This window comes from Ovis aries, chromosome 2, assembly GCF_016772045.2.
Source record: "Ovis aries strain OAR_USU_Benz2616 breed Rambouillet chromosome 2, ARS-UI_Ramb_v3.0, whole genome shotgun sequence".
NCBI classification, from domain to species: domain Eukaryota; kingdom Metazoa; phylum Chordata; class Mammalia; order Artiodactyla; family Bovidae; genus Ovis; species Ovis aries.
The window spans coordinates 248,746,738-248,767,502 of NC_056055.1; the positions used below are offsets into that span (position 1 = coordinate 248,746,738).

A 20,765-nucleotide genomic window follows, 5' to 3' on the forward strand; every position below is an offset into this window, starting at 1 on the left:
CACCATCCATCTTGTCTGGATAAGCCAGGAAGGGGCAGGACAGGGCCCCTGGGAGCCACTAAGAGTCCCTGTAGCCAGGCCGGAGCCAACAGGAAATGCCAAGGCCACGGGGGGCCGTGGGGATGGCAGTGAAACCTGGCAAGAAAAGCAAACAAATCCAGAGGGCTTGGGGGTGAGAGGCAGCCTCCATCCAGGAAAACAGGAAGCCAGCAACCCCTGAGTTCACAGGGTTCAAAGTGCACCAGAAAGGCCGACCCCACAAGCTCCACTACGGATGGCTCTGCAGTCAGACGGCTCCAGCCCCGCTACTGACCAGCGACATCTCGGGCAAACTGCTTCCGTGCTCTAAGCCTCAGCTCTGATCTGCAAAATGGGCACAAGGAGTGGCCCCACTGCCTGGGGCTGCGCCACCGGGAGGTGAGATGGCGCACGGCAGACATGCAGCTCAGAGCGCTCTGGGAGGCAGCTGATGCCACGGCACCAGCCGGGCCGGCGCCTCCGCTGGAGGCCTGCCTTCCCGCTGGCCCGTCCTCGCCCCGCTGGTTCAGAGATTCTGCCTCCGCAGTTCGGTCTCCTTTTCACAGACATTGAGAATCGCCCTGCAGACCCTACCTGCCCCTCTGCCCATCAGAACCTCGTTCATTCCACGGGGATGCCTTCAGCCCCGGCCCTGGACTGGCTCCGCGCCAAGCCGTGAGGACCAAGCAGCAAGCAAAATACCCCCACCCCTACTGCGAAGCCACCGTGCAGGAGAGACCCCACCCTCGACCATCACAGGACCCCGTGTGGGCCAGAGGGGAGGGGCTGCCCGACTGCTTCCGTCTCAAGGGAAGGGGCCCACACAGAAGCACACAGGCAGAGTCGAGGCCACTCTGCCTGGCTCCCCAGATGGGGTCTGTGTGTCATTCCAGTGACAGCTTAAAACTACTCTCCCAAGAGCTCAGAGAGGTCAAGTCAGCTCTCACAGGAAGCAGAGTTCTTAACCCCCAGTAAACACACACAGAAGGGGGTTGTCCATGTAGAGCCGGCCACATCCCCCAGCAAGAACCAAGGTCTGGGGTCCTGAGCGAGGACCCGGAGTCGCCAGTGCACCCTTGCGGGCAGCGTGCTGGTCGAACACTGGCCTCTGCTCGGAGAAGCCCCAGTGAATGGACGGGCACAATCCATCTGCAGCCCAGGTCTGTCTGACTCCCGGGGGGCAGAGCCCAGCTCTCCCTACGTGTGAATGGGTGACAAGCTGGCCACTTCCGAGAGAGGGGAGACGCAAATGGGACTGGGCCTTGAGCTTGGTGCCGGGTACGCAGTGAACACCGTCACCACCGTCACTACCATCGTCACCAGCTGCTGCTGCCGCTGCCATCTGCCAGCACGGCCCGCTGTGGAGAGAGAAGGCGGCCGCAGCCCGCCGGGCACTGTGAAGGGTGGATGCAGTCAGCCATCTCACCCCTGGACTGGGGCGGGGACCACCCTGAAATCGCCCCAGGGGCCTTGGCACAGCACAGCGGCATCAATGCCCTCAACTCTGCTTCCCCGTCAGCCTGGCCACCTCCAGCAGGCAACACCCCCCCTCCAGGTGAAGGGACCGGGAAGTCCTCGGGCCTCAAGGCCAGAGATGGACCCAGCGGCCCTGCCCAGGTCACCGGACGCCCCCCGGCGGCCCCAGGCGTCCACGTAACACAGGCCCAGCCGGCCCAGCTGTGATCCTCTGTAGGACGGTCAAGGAGATGGATCAGACCCAGGGCTGCTGACTCCTCAGAGGCAGACCCCTGTGAGTTTCTCTAACATCACGTTCAGACCAGGACCCAGAAGCAGCAAATACGTCTGGAGCAGCCAACACGCGCCAGGCGGATACAGCACCGAATAAGCGCTGATTTACGTGCACCTCACAGAATTATCCCCGTGTTACCGATCTATCATCCCCGTTTCACTGATTAAGAAAGAACTTTCAGAAAGCAACTTTCCCAGTGACACGCAGCTGGCGAGTAACAGGTGAGACTTGAGGCCAGCTCCATGAGGCTCAGAACCAAGCTCCCGGGCCCTGGAACCCCGGATTCCAGGCCTCACTTCACGCTCGGAGCTCCCGCCTGGGATGCGGAAGGTGAGGCGTGGCCCCGCCTGCCTCCCTCCCTCACCTTGAGGCAGCAGCCCGGCCGGATGGGGGCAGTGACTCTAACGGGCTCAGGAGTCAGGCAGCCCCGCGTCTCCAGAGGGCAGGCAGGCAGCCAGGCAGAGCCCAAGGCCATTTCCAAGCCTCGGGGCAGGGACCGTGGAGGAAACGCAGTGAAAAGAGGTGAAATGTCCTCCGCTCAGGAGTTTGTTTTTTTTCAAAGCAATGTTTGCTTAGTGACTAGGTTGGGGTACATTTTTTTAAAAAAGGAAGAAAATCAAGAATTTTTTCCCCTTTCTCTCGGATAACAAAGAGAAGGAAAGCAATCTGGACTGGCTCTTCTCCCAGAGGAGACCAGAGTGGAAATTCACCGTCCCAAGAAGGAGCTGGAACTTGAGTAAATGGAGACCAGGAAGGGAGGGAGGGAAGCTGGGAGCAGCACAGAGACTCTGGAGGAGGAGGCTCCCTGGGTGCCTGGGGGCAGGCCCGCCCCTCGGTCTCTGAATCTGCAGAGAAGGGGCTGGACTGGAAGTCTCAGGACTCCCAGTGACGTCAACATTCCGCGGGGGACCGTGAGTGTTTGCCCCAGTGAGGGATCTCAAAGCGATGCTTCCTCACATGCATGCTAAGTCCCCTTACTTGTGTCTGGCTCTTTGTTACCCGATGGACTGTGGCCTGCCAGGCCCCTGTCCATGGGATTCTCCTGCAGGAACACTGGAGTGGGTTGCCATGCCCTCCTCCGGGGGTTTCCCCGACCAGGGGGTGGAACCTGTGTCTCCTACGTCTCCTGCGCGGGCAGGCGGGGTCTCTAACCACCGGCGCCACCACAGCCGTTGGCGCTGCAGGCCCAGCCAGGAGTCAGCGGCATGGGGCACAGGGCCTCTGCGCCCCGGCCCATGGCATTGGGAACATCCAGGCTGGTCGGGAGCAGGGCAGGAGCAAACACGGTGTGGCTATTGAGTGCTTCCCCCTGTCAGCCTCTTATTCCTCAGGATGCCATTCCCACCTTTCAGAGGCAGAAACTGGGGCTCGGAGACCTTCACAGGCAGCACAGAGCCACCCGGCTGGTGAAGCGCTCAGGGAGGACTGGAAGCTCTGGGAGCTGGTGCTCACGGGGGCTAGGCAGACTCCAGGAGCAGGTGGAGGGCGGGTGGTGGGTAAAGCGGAGGCTGGGCTCCTGCCCAGAACCCGGTGACCTGCTGGACCATCTCGACAGAGCACTGCACCAGCTCTGGGGCCGCTGCGACCAGGCCCCTGGGTGGGGCCAGCGCTGGCCAGACACCCGCTCTGGCCACCGTCACCAAGCCTCCGGGACACACTGAGGAGGTGGGCAAGGCCGGGCCGGGCTGCCGAGTCCTGACCCAGAGACTAGGGAATGAGGGTGGCTGGAGAAAAGCCGTGTCCTGACCCAGAGACCAGGTAATGAGGGTGGCCGGAGAAAAGCCAAGAGCCAGCCCCCTGGGAGGGGAGCCCTGGCTGGCTGCCCACACCGCTTTTCTCTCTCTCTTTCACACACACACACACACACACACACACACCACACACCACACACACCACACACACACACACACACGTACGTGCCCGCTCAGCGGCTTCCTTGTATACACAGACCCCTCCCCTCTCTCCACCGGTGAATTCACGCTCCCTTCCCCAGCGCCTCCCCATCAGCACCCCGTCTCCTGTGTCCCACCTGGGCGCGTCTGTATCCCTGCCCAGATGGAGTTTCCAGGTGGCTGCACACCTGGCTCACCCTGGAGGGACACAACCCCTGGGAGGTCACCCAGGAAGGGACTGCCAGGCCAGTGCGGAAGCACTGATTCATTTCAGGTCTCCAATCAGGGAGGAGCGCCTGGCCCCTACTTCTGGACGTAATTAGTCACGTAGGGGCAGGCCCAGCAGAAACCCTCCCGGGGCCACCCACTCCAACAGGCAGATGAGCACAAACGAGCTGCCCTAGGCTTGAATTTTTATCCAGAACTGCCTCGGCTCCAGGGGCTCCCGGCCACAGCCTGCACCTCCAGGTTGGCAACACCTGCCTGAGGGTCAGCTCCCCAGGTTCAGCTCACTCCCAGAAAACAAAAGGAGGCTCAGATCGTGCCCACCTCCCAACCCAAGCAACCAGGATTTAAACTCAAGGTCCCAGATGCCGGGGCCATCAACCACTGAGGCTTTCCTTAGAAGTATGACCACTCAGTCATGTCCCACCCTTTGTGACCCCATGGACTGTAGACCCCATGGATTGTAGCCCACTAGGCTCCTCTGTGCATGGGATTCTCCAGGCAAGAATACTGGAGAGGGTTGCCATTCCCTTCTCCAGGGAGTCTTCCTGACCCCGGGATTGAACGCAGGTCTCCCGCATTTCAGGCAGATTCTTTACCATCTGAGCTGCCAGGGGAAACGACTCTCTAAAGCCCCAGGCCCCCAAAGTCTGGTAGTGAGCAGCTGTGACCAGAGCTCGTAGAGGCCTTGGGCTGCATGGCCCCCAACCCTCAAAGGCACCATCCAACTTGCCCAGACCACAGGCGAAACGGTGGTAAAACTGCCTCGACTGGGTGCCTGCAGTGTCTCCGGCTGTCTGACCCAGCAGGTCTTCATTCTTCTGTGGAGGCGGCAATGGCCCACTTTACAGATGAGAAAACCAAGGCCTGGAAGACTGAGACTGACGCCAGGACTGTGGCCAGCGCTGGGCCCAGAGGATGATGTAACACCCAGACTTCTAGCCATCGGGCTGCCCTGCCTCAGGCAGGCTCCCAGGCGGAGAGGGGCAGAGTCCCCGATGACAGTCACAGGAAAGCGAGCAGAATACACAGCGACGGCAAAGACCACGCCAGCAGGCCTGTTAATTCCCAGCTACAGCCCAGTGGAAGGGACACTTCACTGCTTCCATCTTGCTTACCAACAGTGTGACTCTGGGGGCTTCCCTGGTGGCTCAGATGGTAAAGAATCTGCCTGCAGCGCAGGGGACCCGGGTTCAATCCCTGGGTCGGGAAAAATCCCCTGGAGAAGGGAATGGCACCCCACTCCAGAATTCGTGCCTCAAGAATCCCCAAGGACAGAGGAGGCTGGCAGGCTGCGGTCCACAGGGGTCCCAAAAAACTGGACACAATTGAGTGACTGACGCACACAACCTGACTTTGGAGTGTTTCTGTGACTCCTTCCAGCCACACAGCTGGCAAAGGACAAAGCCAGGGTGTGGAGCAAGACCTGCTTTCTATTCCACAGGCTTGTGGGGAAAATAAAGGAAAAAGTAACACGTTTCAGGACTGACCTCTCCCCTCTGGCCCAGTAGGTCCTTAGCCAAGAACTGCCCTGAGCCCCCGTGGCTCCAGCTCCACCCCTTCTCACACCTCCCACCCAGTCTCTCCCCGTTTCCCAGCCGCCAAAGCAAAGGAAGGAGGCTCACTTACTGTGTCTGAGGCCGTGCGGGCTCTGGCTTGGGCTCTAGGTCTGCGGGAGGTGAACAGGAGCATCCATGAGGGCGGCGGCCCAAGGGACTCCGCACACCCCACCCCCTCCCCGGCCTCCCCCAGCCCCACACTGTCATTAAGCTCCCCTGCCTGTCCTGCCGGACCCCACCCTGTGGCCACGGCCCACATTCTACCAGAACTGGTCCCCCGGCCAGCTCTTGCCTGCCCCCACCCTCAGCTCCCCAAGGAGCCCCTTGCCCCCAAGCCTGCAGGAAGTTCCTGCTGGTTTAGTCCCCAGTCCCTCCTGAGGACAGAGGCTGGTTTCACACGGGTCTTATCGGGGCCTTCCCGCCCACAGGGCTCTGGGAGAGGCTGCTCCGGCTGGGGTGACTCCCTGGAAGGAGCTGCAGGGAGGGGGAGCTTGGGAGAAACAAGCCCTGGGCAGTAACTGTCCCCGAAGCACGACCAACGGCCAGTCGCTTCCATTCTCGCCATGCGAGAGCGCACCAGATGCCGCAGGCATGCTAGGAATCTCCAGGGCCCAAGGGAGGCGACGGGACGCAGCTTCCGCCCAGCGGTCTCTCTTTGGTCCCCGCGTCCTGGGGACAGCACGAGGCGGCATCACGGGGAGCTGGAAGCCTCCAGGCGGCCCTGAGCCCCCTGGAGTCCTGCAGACCCTGAGCCGTGAAGACATCAGGCTCCCAGAGCACCTTACCGGCGACGGGGGCGGAGTCCAAGTGGGTCAGGGGTGTGTCTGCCTCTGTCTCCTGCGCTGCGCCTGGGACAGCCGGGCCGGCATTGGTGTCCTCGTCATCCTCGCTGTCGTCAAATTCAAAGGCCTCGCCAGGGTCCTCTTCCGCCTCGGGGGAGGGGCCTGGGCCTCCGGGAAGCAGTCGATCTCCTGGAAGGAAGGAGGAGTTAGCCCGTGGCAGGGTCTCTGCGTTTGTGTTTGGTCCAGAGAGACGGCTGCAAGTGGGGAGCAGCTGGGGTCCAAGTGAGGGCAGGTCCCAGGGACGAGATCAAACCCACGTGAGGGCAAGGGGCTCTCCTGTCTCCTGAGCAGCCTGGGGTTGGGTTGGGACTCTAAACAGACGGGCAGTCGGCGGAGGGCAGGGACAAGCTTCCGAGGTGAGTGCATCTGGGCTCGAATGCAAGGGAGCCTTTGACTTTCTTGCTTTCCATTTCCTTATTTTGTAAGCAAGCGGGAGTTTATAAATGCATCTGCCTGAGGCGGGGGGTCGGGCACACACCTTTGGGTGTGTTTCCACATGTGCGTTTCCATCTGTGCATTTTGCATACGTGCAAATGAGCACAGCCAGGCTTGCTGGGCACCCTGAGCTGTGTTTTGCGTGCACAGGGCAGGGAGCAGCTGTCTGGAAGTGTCTGGAGCCTGAAGACAGCCAGTTTGGGGTACCAGGGCACAGACCAGCTGCGGCGGGGCTGAGGGCCGCGCTCCCAGCCTGGAGGGCTTCCCGGCCTCAGAGCCTGCTTCTCCCTCCTGGGAGACACCCTTCGGGGCCAGGTCTGCCTCGTCGTCCCTCAAAGCTCAACTCAGGCAGGGACGGCCCCCTGCCCACATCCACTCTCTGTCTTTGCCTCCTGGTTTCTTCATCTGCTCCTGCAACATGTGTGACGATTGGTTCTGCCCCCTTGAAGGGGACAGGTCCCGGCCTGGGGCATGTAGATGAACGTCACCAGCCAGGTCGGTAAACAGAGGGTGCGGCAGCCATCAGGGCATCAGATGCGCGGCACCGGATGGCGCGCCCTGGGGGGATTCGGGGGAGAGAGCAGGACGCAGCTGCAGAGAGCTGGAGCCCACCCCAAAGAAGTGATGTCGACAAGCCCAGCCTCCTGCATCTCTCACACACTGAAAAGTGCTGAATTCATCAGCCTGAGGGGCCTGGTTTTCCTGAACAGAGATCTTCGGAGGGTCTCACGCCCTGGTCTTTGCTGCGAACACTCCCATGCATCCTGGCTCCTCACTGTCCTCTGCAGATCCTCAGAGCTGCCTGAGAGCGTCCTGCAGGGCTCCAGTCCTCAGCAAGTCCTCCAAGTAAAACACAGTTCTCAGTTTTTAAGTTGTGCATTTTTTCTTAGTCAACAAGTAGAATTTGGGGCTCCCCAGGTGGCTCAGACGGTGAAGAATCTGCCCAAAGTGTGGGAGACCCAGGTTTGATCCCTGGGTCGGGAAGATCCCTGGAAGAAGGAAATGGCAACCCACTCCAGTATTCCTGCCTGGGAAATCCGTGGACAGAGAAGCCTGGCGGGCCACAGTCCATGGAGTCACAAAGAGCCTGACACGACTGAGCAACTAACAGAGATAACTCAGAAACTTTCACTAAACGGGTGAAGAAATGGGCTCTCCATCCTCAAGGGCATCGCAAGCCCTCGCCTTCCCACCCGTTTCATCTGGCCGAGGCCTCCCAGTCTTCTTCCCTGGAAGACTTCTTTCCTGGAATCTGACACCAAACAGAACCTCAAGTGTTCATTTAGCCCATCTCCCTGGCTCGTGCAAACCTCAGACACGACTTAGGGACTGAACAAGCTACCTTGTCCAAACGCACTCTAAAACCCAAGGACAGAGCGACTGGGTTAAGTCTAAAGCTGATCACCCCTGGGCTGCCCTGAGCAGCCCGCTCACAACCCGTCACACAGTTCAGGGCATGAGGTTTGGGCCCGCCGGGTCCTGTCCGAGTGCCTTTCACCTCTCTGAACCTTCGTCTCTTCCCCCGTAAGGCAGAGGATGAAAGGGCACCTACCTGATAAAGCTGCCGTGAATGTGACCCAAGATGTAGGTCAGGGTTTCTCAGCCCAGGCTGCGAGGTCTCTGTGTTGGGGCCGCTACAGGAGGTGTACCAGCCTTTCTGGCCTCTGCCCTCCAGCTGTGACAACCAAAAGTATCTGCAGACATTGCCAGCCAAATGTCCCCTGGGGGACGAAACTGCCCCCAGTGGAGAAGCACTGGAGCATACGTGGCTCTCGGCACACTGCCCCAGCTCTCGGCACACTGCCCCTTACGTGTTACACAATGACACCTATTGTACTTTCTGGCCCCTCCCAGCCCGAGATCCCTGAGGACAGGGCTGTCCCCAGATGCCTCGATAAGCAAGTGGGGGGGAGGTGGATGGAGCAGAGAGGCAAGTGGACAGAACAGCGGATGGACAGATGGGCGTATCTGATTCTGGGAGTCTCTCTGACCAGAAAAACCCAAAAATCCACAGTGACTGGGGCGGGGGGGGGGTTCCAGAGCACAGTGTTTCAGGCGCAAGTGTATGAAATTCAAGAAGCCCGCTCGGGGACTTCCCTGGCGGTCCAGAGGCTACGACTTTGCCTTCCAATGTAGGAGGTGTGGGTTCAATGCCTGCTCAGGGAGCTAATATGCTACGTGCCCTGTGACCAAAGCGCGGTGGGGGGGGGACATTAAAATGTAGGAGCAATATTGTAACAAATTCAATAAAAACATTTCGAAAAATGGTCCACATCAAAAGAAATCTTAAAGAAGAAAAAGCAGCAGCCCCTTCCTCCGCTGTGTGAGCACAGTAGAAAGCCGGGGCTCACCCCGCCTCCCTGACTCCCGGGGGTGATGACCAAAACAAGACCAAGGAGGCGGGGATGCAGCCCCTGCTCCTGGGAGCTGGGGGGACCCTAAGGCCCAGGCCGTCGGGGTGGACTCCTCTGGGCGGTGACGTGGCCAGGGGCACGAGCTCCTCCCCCAGCGGCGGACAAGCAGACACTCAGGGCCTGCGATGAGCCCACTTGACTCTTGCCGAAGCCTCCCAACCACCCCCGCTTTACACGAGGCCACAGAGATTTCTCGAGGTGAGGCGAAGCACCCAGTCACCAGCTGAAAGCGGGGAGCCAGGTTTGAACCCTGGTCTGCCTTGCTTCCCACTCTCCGCTCAGCCCAGTGGCCTCCTGGAAGTCTCTCCTGAGCCCCTGCACTCTTGGCCCCGTGATGCTGAATTCAGGAGGAGATCCAGAGGCCAGATTAGTGACCTTCAAACGGTTTTCAACCCACTGGTAGGTCATAAAATCAATTAGGGAGCTTTTTGCTTTATGAACTGCTTACTGAAGATCTTTTTTAAAATTTTATAACACTAATTCCCTAGTGGCTATCGGTAAAGAATCCGCCTGCGACGCGGGAGACCCGCCTGAGCACAAGAGACCTGAGTCCGATCCCTGGGTTGGAAAGATCCCTGCAGAAGGAAACGACAAACCTACTCCAGGACTCTTGCCCGGAGGACTGCACTCAGAGGAGCCTGGCGGGCTGCAGCCCATCGCGTAGCAAGAGTCAGACCTGACCTGACGGCTCAGCCACCACCACGCTATTAATAAACTCACACGTGGTTTTACTTTGGAGGCTGCTGTCGACCCTTCCGTTGTATGGATTTATGCACTCAGCACACACATACATACAGTCTGTAGCACAGACCCTCCCAACACTCACCCCTGCTCACTCCCCTGCAGCCGTGTGGCCCTCCTTGCTGGGCCACGCCAGCGGCCGCTCTGCCAGTGCCTCGGGACCTTTGTACCTCAGTCCTGGGGTCCAGGCTGCCCTTGCCCCAGGGAGCGTCTCCCGCCCTCGGGGGCCTCCAGATCTGTTTACCACCTGTCACCTCCCACCAAGGCTTCCGGGGAGCCAGAACTGCCCACGGTGACAGCTAGGGCTCCTGAGGCGCCTTGCCTGCTCTCCTTCTCTCTGCGGCCCTTGTCAGCACGTGGCATGTTCTTTCCCCATCTTTCTGTCTGGCTCCTCTACTAGAGCGCAGGCCTCCTGAGGGCGGGTGTCTCAGCCACTGTGCACTCCCAGCATCTGGTACTGTGCCCAGCACGTGACAGGCACGGAATAAGGACTTGGGGAACGTACACGTACGCTCCTATCAGCAGGTCTGTGGGCTGCGATTATAAACGATCTAAAAAATACTGGAACATGGCTTCCCAGTGGCTTAGTGACGAAGAACCTGCCTGCCAGTGCAGGAGACAGGGGTTCAGTCTCTGGTGCGGGAGGATCCCACATGCCGTGGAGCTACTGAGCCCGTGCTCGGGAGCCCGGGGGCCCCAGTCACTGAGCCCTTGCACGGCCACTGCCGACGTGCTGCTGGGCGCCCTGCAGCCGGCACTCCACGACCCGGGAAGCCACCGCTGCGAGGAGCCCGGACACCCAGGTGGTCCCGTGGCTGAGAGTCCGCCTGCCGACGCGGGGGCCAGGGGCTCGACCGCTGGCCTGGGAAGATGCCACAGAGCGACGAAGCCTCTGCACCTGCAGCTGCTGAAGCTCGACGGGGCCTGTGCTCCGCAAGGAGAGAGGCCGCTGCGGGGAGGAGCCTGTGCCTGCAGCTAGAGGAGAACCCGCACAGCCGGGAGGACCAGCATAGGCGTGAATACGGAATAAATAGAATTTTAAAGAGAGAGAGAAGCCCACAGGCCAGAACTTGGGAGTGGCCTTGGCTCGCCTCAACTAGAGGAAAGCCCGCACAGCAAGGAGGACCAGCACAGCCGTAAAGAAAGAAAATAAAATTAAATTAAAAACTGAGATGCCCACACACCAAAACTTGGGAGTGGCCTCAGCTCGCCTTAACTAACTAGAGGAAAGCCCGCACAGCCAGGAACATCCAGCAGAGCCGAAAACAAATAAATACAGAAAGTTATTTTTAAAAATACTGGAATAAGTGACCACGAAGTCCCTGCCCACGACTATTTCTGGGCTACCAGAGTCAGACCTGTCCCGACCAAGGAGGCTTCAGGGCCCACGGTCCTGCCCACTTGAGTCCACTGGGCGGACGGTGGGAAGGATTCCCTTTGCACGCAGCCTGCATCCCTGCAGTGACTAGCCTGGGTTCAGACCCCAGCTCTCCTATATACTGACTGCTGGGTGCGAGTCGGCCATCTCACCCTCAGGCTGCAGTTTCCCGGTCGTCTAATGCGAACAGCAAGAGTAACTGCCCGACAGAGCACTGGGAGGAGGGATGCACCGGCCCGCACTAGGGCCGCCCAGAAGCCCGGGGCTCGCAGGCTGAGCGCGAGCGCCTCTCACGACCCGGCTCTGCTCATCAGCACTGTCGTGACGTTACCCCTGTCGCTGTGTTCACTGACTCAGTCGTGGGGTCTGTGCGACCCTCTGGACTGTAGGCCTCCACGCTCCCCTGCCATGGGATTCTCCAGGCAAGAGTACTAGAGTGAGTTGCCATTGCTCCTCCAGGGGATCTGCCCAACCCAGGGATCAAACCCGCATCTCCTGTGTCTCCTGCACTGCAGGCGGCCTCTTTACTCACTGAGCCGTCGGGGAAGCCCCAGTCGTCATCGTGATGACTGTCATTATTGCTTTGAGTCATATAGCCCAGGCCCTGACCCCAGGTGGGATGGAGGCCGCCTCCCTATCCACAGACCAGGCCCAGCCCCAGGCGGCCCAGCCCCCAGGCGGCCCAGCCCCAGGCGGCCCAGCCCCCAGGCTGTGTCCAGGGACTTAGGTCACTTTTCTGTTTTCTCTCTTTGTTGTTGTTGTGGTTGAGTTGCTAAGTCGTGTCTGACTTTTTGTGACCGTACGGACTGTGGCCCCCCAGGCTCCTCTGTCCAAGGGATTCTCCGGGCAAGAATACTGGAGTGGGTTGCCATGCCCTCCTCCAGGGGATCTTCCCCCCGCAGAGGCCGAAGCAGCATCTCCTGGGCCTCCTGCATTGGCAGGCGGGTTCTTTACTGAGCCAGCCGAGTGCAAACAGCAGGACTTCCCTCGTGGCCCAGCGGTTAAGGATCCACACTGCAATGCAGCAGGTGCAGGGAACCGGTCAGGGAGCCAAGCTCCCACACGCTGCAGAGCAGCCAAGCCTGTGCGCCACGCGGCCGAGCCAGTCGCCACAACGAGAGAGTCCACGCGTCACAACCGAAGCTCCTGCCTGAAGGACAGAGAGGCCGCGCACCGCAACAAGACCCGACGCAGCCAAGCAAACACTGAATCTAAAAAAAATGCAAATATTTCAGCCCAGCGATCGTTCAGTTCAGCTCAGGTCAGCTCAGGCGCTCGGTCGTGTCCGACTCTCTGCGACCCCATGGACTGCAGCACACCAGGCCTCCCTGTCCATCACCAACTCCCGGAGTTCACTCAGACTCACGTCCATCGAGTCGGTGATGCCATCCAACCATCTCATCCTCTGTCGTCCCCTTCTCCTCCTGCCTTCAATATTTCCCAGTATCAGGGTCTTTTCTAGTGAGTCAGTTCTTCGCATCAGATGGCCAAAGTATTGGAGTTTCAGCTTCAGCATCAGTCCTTACAATGAATATTTAGGACTGAGTTCCTTTAGGATGGACTGGTCAGACCATATAGATTGTACAGTATCCAGTGAACTGTTCCCAGGAGCCCCTGGGCCAGAAGACTGAAACAAAAGTGAGACACAGTCCCTCAATGTCAAGGAGTTCACTGCAGGGCGAGGCAGGCAGGTCTGACCAGAGGAAAACATAAAGCCCCGAAGACTGAGTCAGTTCTAAAGAGAGGAGAGGCTTGAGCCCACCAGGGCCTGGGGCACAGCTCTGGCACCAGGCTGCCCCTGTATGGGGCCCGAGAGGGTGAGCAAGGGCCTGACAGGCTCAGGCTGGGGGGCGGCCAGGGCCACAGCAGGAGCAGAGAGCAACAGTAAGTGGCCCAGTCCGGGCGGAGACGCGACTGAGGACGACGGGGTAAGAACACGGCTGCAAGGGGGGGTGAATTTATTTGGGAAGACGGTGCGAAGCACTCAGAGAATCGGAAAGAGTGGCCAAGAGCCTGCTTCAACCAGATGTCAGCCTGTAACATCAGATACACCCACCAAACACTTGCTTAATGAAACTGAGTTGATTTCATCATAAGGTAATTCTGCTCTCAGTTTGCACGCCTGGCCCCTCGGTGTGGAGGAGAAAGGGTGCAGGCTGCTGATGACAGGGAGCGGGGACATCCTGGAACCATGAATCAGGAAATGCCCTTTCCCCCAGACTCTGTTCCCAGGATCCTGAGACCCAGGCAACCAGCCGTGGCGCCTTATCAGAAGGAAAGTCAGACAGCCCATCATCCCTGGGTGACTGAGAGCTGAACTGCACTCTCCCCACCCAGACAGACAGACGGCAGGACTGGGCAGAGCCACACACACCTGTGATGTTCCTGGACATTCCCCTTCCCCGCAGAGCCAACCCCAGTGAGCCCCCAGCGAGTCCAGGGGGCTGGGACCCAGGAAGCCAGCCCACGCTATGGAGGAGGCGGGCCCACCATGCTGGTCCCCTACCCTGCGGAGAAGGACACGGAGGTTCAAGGGGGAAGAGATTCCTCCTGGGCTCGGCCCTGGGGTTCAGAGTGGGGCACGGGCAGCCGGTCCTGCCAACGCCCCAGTGATGACATTTCCCAGGCAGTGAGCCATTGATTAGCACACACTGGAGCCCCACCTATACCTAAACCCTGCAATCACGGGAGAGGCTGTCGTTATTAACACCACGCTTGTGGGCGATGAGACAGCCAGAGAGACACCAAGCCACTGGGCTGGTTGGACTCGAGAAGCAGCCCTTGCTCGTTACCATTCTGCCGTCGGCCGTCCCCCAGGAAGAACAAGAGGTCGGGAGGCTGGGCCCAGTGGGACAGACGGCCTCGAGCCCAGCTCCTCCGGGGCCCAGATCTACCAGCACCATCCATGCCCCCAGTGTCAGGATCGCCATGTAAAAATACAGGACATCAAACTGAATTTCTATGAAACATTTTTTTTTTTCAGCATAAGTATGTATTTTTCCTTTTTGTTTGCCGACTCTGGCCACCCCACCACGGCCAGACGGCCCGGCTTGGGAACCTCAGCAGATGAAGGTGGATGGGCAGCACCCCCAGCCCCTACCTCCCACTCACAGTTCTTAGTTTTACCCACACAACGCCAGTCCCAGGTTCTGCCCATCTCCCCAGGGGCCCTCAGGTGGACAGGCGAAGAGTCTCCAGCCCCTGCCCAGAGCCCACTTCCTATCATTTCCCTGTTGCAGAGGCCACTGGCCCAAGGCATCCAGCTAACCGCCTGTGGGGCCAGATCCGCACCCAGGGTCAGAGGCCCTGGGTGGACGCCTGGCAAGAGGACCGTACCTGCGGCAGCCTGCGGAGGACGGGAGGAAGCCATCAGACGGGGCCCAGCTCAGACCAGCACTGTCCAGCCGCTCGCCTGTGAAAAGAAGGCCAGGAATCTGATTAGAGGGCGTTCAAGGCCAAAGTTCCAGCCACAGAGAGGGGTCACCGGCTCGCGACCGACGGGTGCACGCCAGCCGGCCGCTCTCAGCCCATTTCCCAGCAGCTTCGGGAGCCCAGGACGGCGCAAGCATGGTGAATCATTAACCCGCAGAGAGACCAGCAGCTGCAGGACAGCCACCCACCACCCGGCCCAGGCCTCCCTGTGCCCAGCCCACGCCGCCAAGCTGGGCTCGCAGGTGGCCCCTCTGGCCGGCAGGGGAGCTCCAGCCTCGGATGCCAGGATCGTGCTCAGCCCCCGCGTTCCAGAACCGGATCAGCCTGAAGGGTCACAGGCGTGGGCCGGACGCTTCCTGCGCCTGGCTGCCCGGTCACCACGGGTGCCCCAGAGCCACCCCCGCCCCACGGGCCCCACCGAAGGCCGTCCACTCTCTCTCTCTCTCGTCTCCCCCTGCGCCGCCCCCGAGCTTGGCCGGTGGGCACGTGGGTGTGAGGGAAGGAAAGGGCTCCGTGGACACAGGTGGCTCCAGATCGGGGCGGACCCCAAGTGCTCGGAGCAGGGGGCAGTATCTCCAGGCCTGACAGTGGAGGAGCCCGCCACCGAGCCGCCAGAGCCTCCTCCGGGCTTCCTGGGCCCTGGAGCAACCTTGCCAGGCGCGCCCCGCCCGAGCTCGCCCCACTCCCTCTCTGCACCCCTGAGTCTGAGCGGGGGCACATTGTCTAGAAGTCCCTGAGGAGGAGGGGCTCAACCCTGGAGGGAAAGCTCCAAACCCTCCTTTTTAATCAGTGCCTGCTGCAGACTGGCTGCCTGCCTGTCTTCCTTTCCAACCCTAAAGCCTCTGTTTACAATAGCTGGCTTTCTAAATAAAAATAGAATGCACGTAAATAGCAATTGATTAATAATAGCAAACATCTATGCAGTGCCTACTATACCTCAGACCTTATTCTGAGCGCTTTACAAACATTAATATCTATTCATCCAAATTAGGACAAAAACGAGGCCCAGAGGGGATAAGTGAAGTAGCCCAAGATCACACAGCTGGTGACCAGCAGAGCCAGGGCATGAATCCGGTCCATGGACCCCGCGTGTGCTCATTATATAACCACCGTGTCCACTGTCTCTCAAAGTCCAAACAACACAGAGGCTGAGGCTGTACAATGGAAGTCAGTCTCTCGGACTCCCCGGGAGTGACCGCCGTTACACGTTTCTGTGAATCCTTCCAGAACTATGCCGTGTGTGCACCAGCCTGTCCATCCGTGCAGATGCCTTGCTTCATCCCGAAGGAAGCACACTGCTCCTTCCCTGCGGTACAACCACTTTTTTCAAAACTCAAGTTTAGTTTATTTACAGCTCCTCCGGCGTCACTAGGGGTAAAGAACCCGCCTGCTAGTGCAGGAGACTTAAGAGACGCGGGGATCCCCGGGTCGGGAAGATGCCCTGGAGGAGGAAATGGCAACCCACTCCAGTGTTCTTGCCTGGAGAATCCCACGGACAGAGGAGCCTAGCGGGCTCCCGTCCATGGGGTCGCGAAGAGTCGGACACGACTGAAGCGGCTTAGCACGCACACGGCCTATTCACGATGCTCCGGTGTGCGGCGAGTGACTCAGGCGCACGTGCGCGTGCACACAGACACACATCTATTCGTGTCCAGATTCTTCCCATTATAGGTTTCTGCACAACATCGAGTGGGTCCCTGTGCTACACAGACTGTTATGTATTTAATACACGTGCGTGCGCGTAGGTCAGTTCAGTGGGGTCCCGCTCTTGGCGATCCACAGACTGTGACCCACCAGGTTCCTCTGTCCATGGGATTCTCCAGGCAAGAGTACTGGAGCGGGTAGCCATTCTCTCCTCCAGGGGATCTTCCCAACCCGGGGATGGAACCGGCGCCTCTTGCGTTGTCCTCTGCGCGCAGGCGGACTCTTTGCCCCTGAGCCACGGGCAAGCCCCTATTACACACAGTAGCGCGTCAGTCTCAAACCCCGGATCTAGCCGTCCACCCCCGCTTTCCCCCTTGATAACTGTCAGTTTGCCGTCCGCGTCTGTTTTGTTAAAAAATTCATTTGTGTCAGTTTTTAAGACGTCACACGAGTGATAGGACATACTTGTCTTTCCCTGTCTGGTTTACTTCCCTCAGCAGCGCCTCCTTTTCGGCCACGTGCAGTATGTGGGGACCTATCAGGAGCCCCCCAACCAGGGACTGAAGCCACAACCGCCGCAGGGGGACAGCAGACTCGACCGATGCGTCGCCCGGGAGCCCTAGCAACCGCTGCTTCTGCTGGAGAAGCTCCAGGGTCACTTCGGAACAGCAGGCGCATCGGCATCGGTCTCGCATCTTAATGCCTGCAGAGTGCTGGGGGCGGTGTCTCCCGCGACTGACATAATCCCGGAGTGGACGCCGAGGTTGTTTCCAGGCTTTGATGCTATAAACTGTTCTCCACATACCTGGCCTTGAGCCATGGATGCGTGAACCTGTGGGGCACCCTCCTAGGCGGGATAGGCTGGGTCAGAGAATTGCACTTTCCATTCTGATTAAAAGCCAACTGCTTTCCACAAAGTGCGTGACTGCGTCTTTCAGTCCCACGCTGAAAGCTCTCAGCAAAGGATTGGGGAAGAGATGTGAGCTCGATCCCTGGGTTGGGAAGATGCCCTGGAGGAGGAAATGGCAACCCACTCCAGTATTCTTGCCTGGGAAAGTCCATGGGCAGAGGAGCCTGGTGGGCTACCGTCTATAAGGTCGCAGTCGGACACGACTGAAGCGACCTAGCACACAGCCCAAGGCGCAGTGATTAACTCGAGTAGCCAAACAGACATCTGTTTTCACTTCTCTCTTCCCCAGGCAAGGACACACGCCACCAAGCCCCCGGCACACCCAGAGCCCGCGGCGACCGTTCTGTGCGTGTGTGCCAGGGCTCAGGGCGAGCGAGTGAGGAGGGCAGGCTCAGAGCAGCCAGGGGCCCTGCGAGAGACCCTCCTGGCACAGCAGTCAGCACAGAGTTCAAGGCTAGCTACCTGATACCGCCTAGGCCCCACTGCTCAGGGGCTATCATACTCGGATGAGCTATTTAACACCATCTCTGGGCCTCAGTTTATTCATCTGCAAAATGGGGATTAAAAAGGACCAACTTCGTGGGGTCCTCAAGAAAATTAAGAGTAAATACAGGTAACACTCTTGGAAGGGTCCTTGGGACCCACCATTCTTCGGCTGTCACCAGCATCCAGGGCACAGGCTGTGACGACCCAGCTCTGCCTTGGGACCCAGGCTGGAAGTGTCTTCCCCGCTGGCAGGTGAGCTGAGCCTCAGTGTCCTCGTCTATAAAGTTGGGGTCCTGGTGCCTCGCCCACGGGACTCCCAGCAGTACCCGAGCTTAGCCTCAGAGCCCTGGCAGGCTCGGTCGGTGCCAAGATGCCCGTTCTTGATGTCACCACCAAAATGGAACCAGTGACTGGGGCCACGTGTCTGGATTCCACACCCCAGGAGCGCAAGAGACCCTGGAGGAGGCTTGGGGGTAACCCGAGGGCTTCAAGCGGCGGGGACCTGGGCGAAGTCAGACCCATCTGCAGGCGGGGTTCCACCTCATCTGCGCGGTGGGACCTCAGGCCTCCCCTTGGCCTCCCAGGGCTTCGGGCTACATCTCCGTAAAGCGGGCAGGACAGCCCCCGCCCAGAGGACGCCACAGGCTGGCAGGGCCAGGAGCGGGGCATGGGTTGAGCGTGTGGAAGAAGCAGGTGGGGTTGCTTGACTAGTTCCTTGCTTAGTTTCCTAAAGGTCTCCCCTGAGCTGCGCGTGGCCTGGAAGCTTCAGGGAGGGAGGCTGAGCCCAGAGAAATGTGCTGTCAGGCCCCTAAAACGAGCCTCTCTCTGAAAAGCGACCCAGAACCTTCCTGCCGGCTGGTCTCTGGCAGAAGAGGCGGCCTGGCTGGGGAGGGAAGTCGACTGAAAACCCAGAGCGGCTCAGATGGCCCATATCCAGGGGTTTCCCTAAAGCGCAGGGAGGGGGGGCAGGGGGAAGTGCACCAAGGGGCCTGAGCAGTGCTCACTAGGGTGCAGGGCTCCGCAGGCTTCCTCCCCACTCTCCGTCCATTCTTCTGAATTCTGGAGCTCTTCTACAGCGAGCATTGCAAGCAGGGAAGATGAAGATAAGCGTTCTCATTTTTTAAAGATTTTTTGATGTGGACCATTTTTAAAGTCCATTGAATTTGTTAGGATATTGCTTCTCTTTCACGTTTTGGTCTTTTGACCGTGAGCATCTCGGCTCTGAGCTCCCTGACCAGGGATCAGGGCCCCAGCCCCCGCCGTGGAAGCCAAAGTGCTAACCACTGGGCTGCCAGGGACGCCCCAAGCATTCTCATTTTTAGAAAGGCTAAATAACATCACAGGTCGGAGCAGACAGTGGCTTCAAGGCGGCGTGGAAAGGGTGGAACCCGTTGGTGGATCAGAGGTCACACCCCAGCTCCGCCACTCGCCACCGCCCACCCCACGGAGACCTGTGCTCCTGACCCCGGGGCTGCGGCGCGCGGGTGTAGCTCTCGGCACACCTGGCCACCGTCGTCATGGTGCCGTTCACAGCCCTCCGCGTGGGTGGGCGGGTCAGAGGAGACTTTCTGCTCTTGGGGGTCATTGCTCTCTCAAAACGGCCGCCAGCACTGGACAGGCACGCAGACGCCCCTGCGCACGGCGCTTTCTGGCGGCGCCGCACAGCATGGCCAGAAGCAGGCTGTGCTTTGTTAATATTTGTTTTTGTTTGTTAATATTTTAATCGGCTGCACCGGGTCTCTGTTGCAGCACCAGGATCTTTAGTTTCAGCACGTGGGATCCAGCTCCCTGACCAGGGATCAAGCCTGGGGCCCTGCATTGGGAACTCGGAGTCTTAGCCCTTGGACCGCTAGAGAAGCCGCCAGGCAGCGCTTCTCAAGCTCATTCAGGCAGAGAGAGAAGCAAAGGGCCAGCCAAGCTCTGGGTGTGCCCACCAAGCAGGTCAGGTTCAGCGACCGGAACCCCGAGAGCAGCTGCATTCACACTTGCCTCCACCCTCAACAGCCCTGCTCGCCACAGCAGGTGTCTCCCAGGCCCTAATTTAAGCAAAGCCTCGTCAGCCTGCCCTTCCTCTAGAGTTCAAGGTCCATCCAACCCAGAGGCCCAGCAGGAAGTCATCCTCCCGGCTGCCTGCACCGGGCCCTGCTCACTAGCTCTTGAAACTGGCCGTGCGTGCTAAGTCGCTCAGTCGTGTCCAGCTCTGCGACCCCACGGACTGTAGCCCGCCAGGCTCCTCTGTCCATGGGATTCTCCAGGCCAGAATACTGGAGGGGGTTGCCATGCCCTCCTCCAGGGGCTCTTCTCGACCCAGGGGAGAACCCAGGTCTCTAACGTCTCGGCACTGGCAGGTGGGTTCTGTAGCACTGGACCACCTCCCACCTCCCACTGCAGTCCACTCGCCCGAATGAGGCCGAAAGAAACATACAAGCAAGCCTCTCTGATCGTCACAAATCAGGCCAGGAGGGTGATGACCGGGAAGGCTGGACGCTGGAGGGAGAGTGCAGCTGGGGAGGGGAGGGTGGGCTGCAGACTCGCCAGAGGAAAGGGAGACACCAGCCCGTCCTACAGAGCCAAACAAGGGCCAGGCTCTGACCTGGCCTCCCGGCCAACTCTGGCCTCAGAGGCACCGGGTCCATCTCCTGGAAGCCAGGAAGAAAGTGCTGGACCAGAGGTGAGACCGGGATGGGGGTGGGGGGGGTCCTGCTGCAGCCACACCCTCCGGGGGCCATGCTTGCTTTCAGCCCTTGTCAGCTGTGAGCTTGGCCCACCCCTACTCTGCCGTCACAGTTACTGTCCCGAAATACACACCCTCAGGCTCTTCCCTGTCGCCTCAAAATGAAACCCAACTCCCCCTGCTCCCCACTCCCCACGGCCCCCCACCCCCCCACCGCCCCCCCCCACTGCGCCCCCACCAGCCAACTCAGCAGCTCCCAGGCCTGGCCTGAGCGCTCCAGCTTCAGGCTCATCCCTGAGCCCACTTGTTCTGTCTCTGGGTCTTTGCTCGGTCTGTTTATTCCCTCCAGTGAGATCTCTCAGAGC

The 20,765-nt window shown here is 59.7% G+C and overlaps 1 protein-coding gene and 1 long non-coding RNA gene across 8 annotated transcripts in view; one reads left to right on the forward strand and one right to left on the reverse strand.

Annotated features, from left to right (window-relative positions):
• The window catches only part of ARHGEF10L (Rho guanine nucleotide exchange factor 10 like), a 170,817-nt gene that overhangs the window by 98,106 nt on the left and 51,946 nt on the right, over positions 1-20,765 (reverse strand). For 6 of the 7 annotated variants that reach the window (XM_042244756.1, XM_027965650.2, XM_042244757.1 and 3 more), the window contains exons 2-4: positions 14,591-14,666; positions 6,230-6,415; positions 5,515-5,554 (exon numbers count right to left, since the gene is read on the reverse strand). In XM_042244756.1, coding sequence (XP_042100690.1) covers positions 5,515-5,554; positions 6,230-6,415; positions 14,591-14,624 — 260 coding nt within the window. In that variant the 5' untranslated portion in view covers positions 14,625-14,666. Of the gene's footprint in view, positions 1-5,514; positions 5,555-6,229; positions 6,416-6,543; positions 7,562-8,273; positions 8,397-14,590; positions 14,667-20,765 lie in introns of all 7 variants that reach the window. The other variant, XM_060411513.1, reaches the window with a different exon arrangement.
• Positions 8,390-9,870, forward strand: LOC132659359 (uncharacterized). Its single transcript, XR_009599692.1, has 2 exons — positions 8,390-9,534; positions 9,624-9,870. It is a non-coding gene; the product is annotated as an uncharacterized LOC132659359 (long non-coding RNA).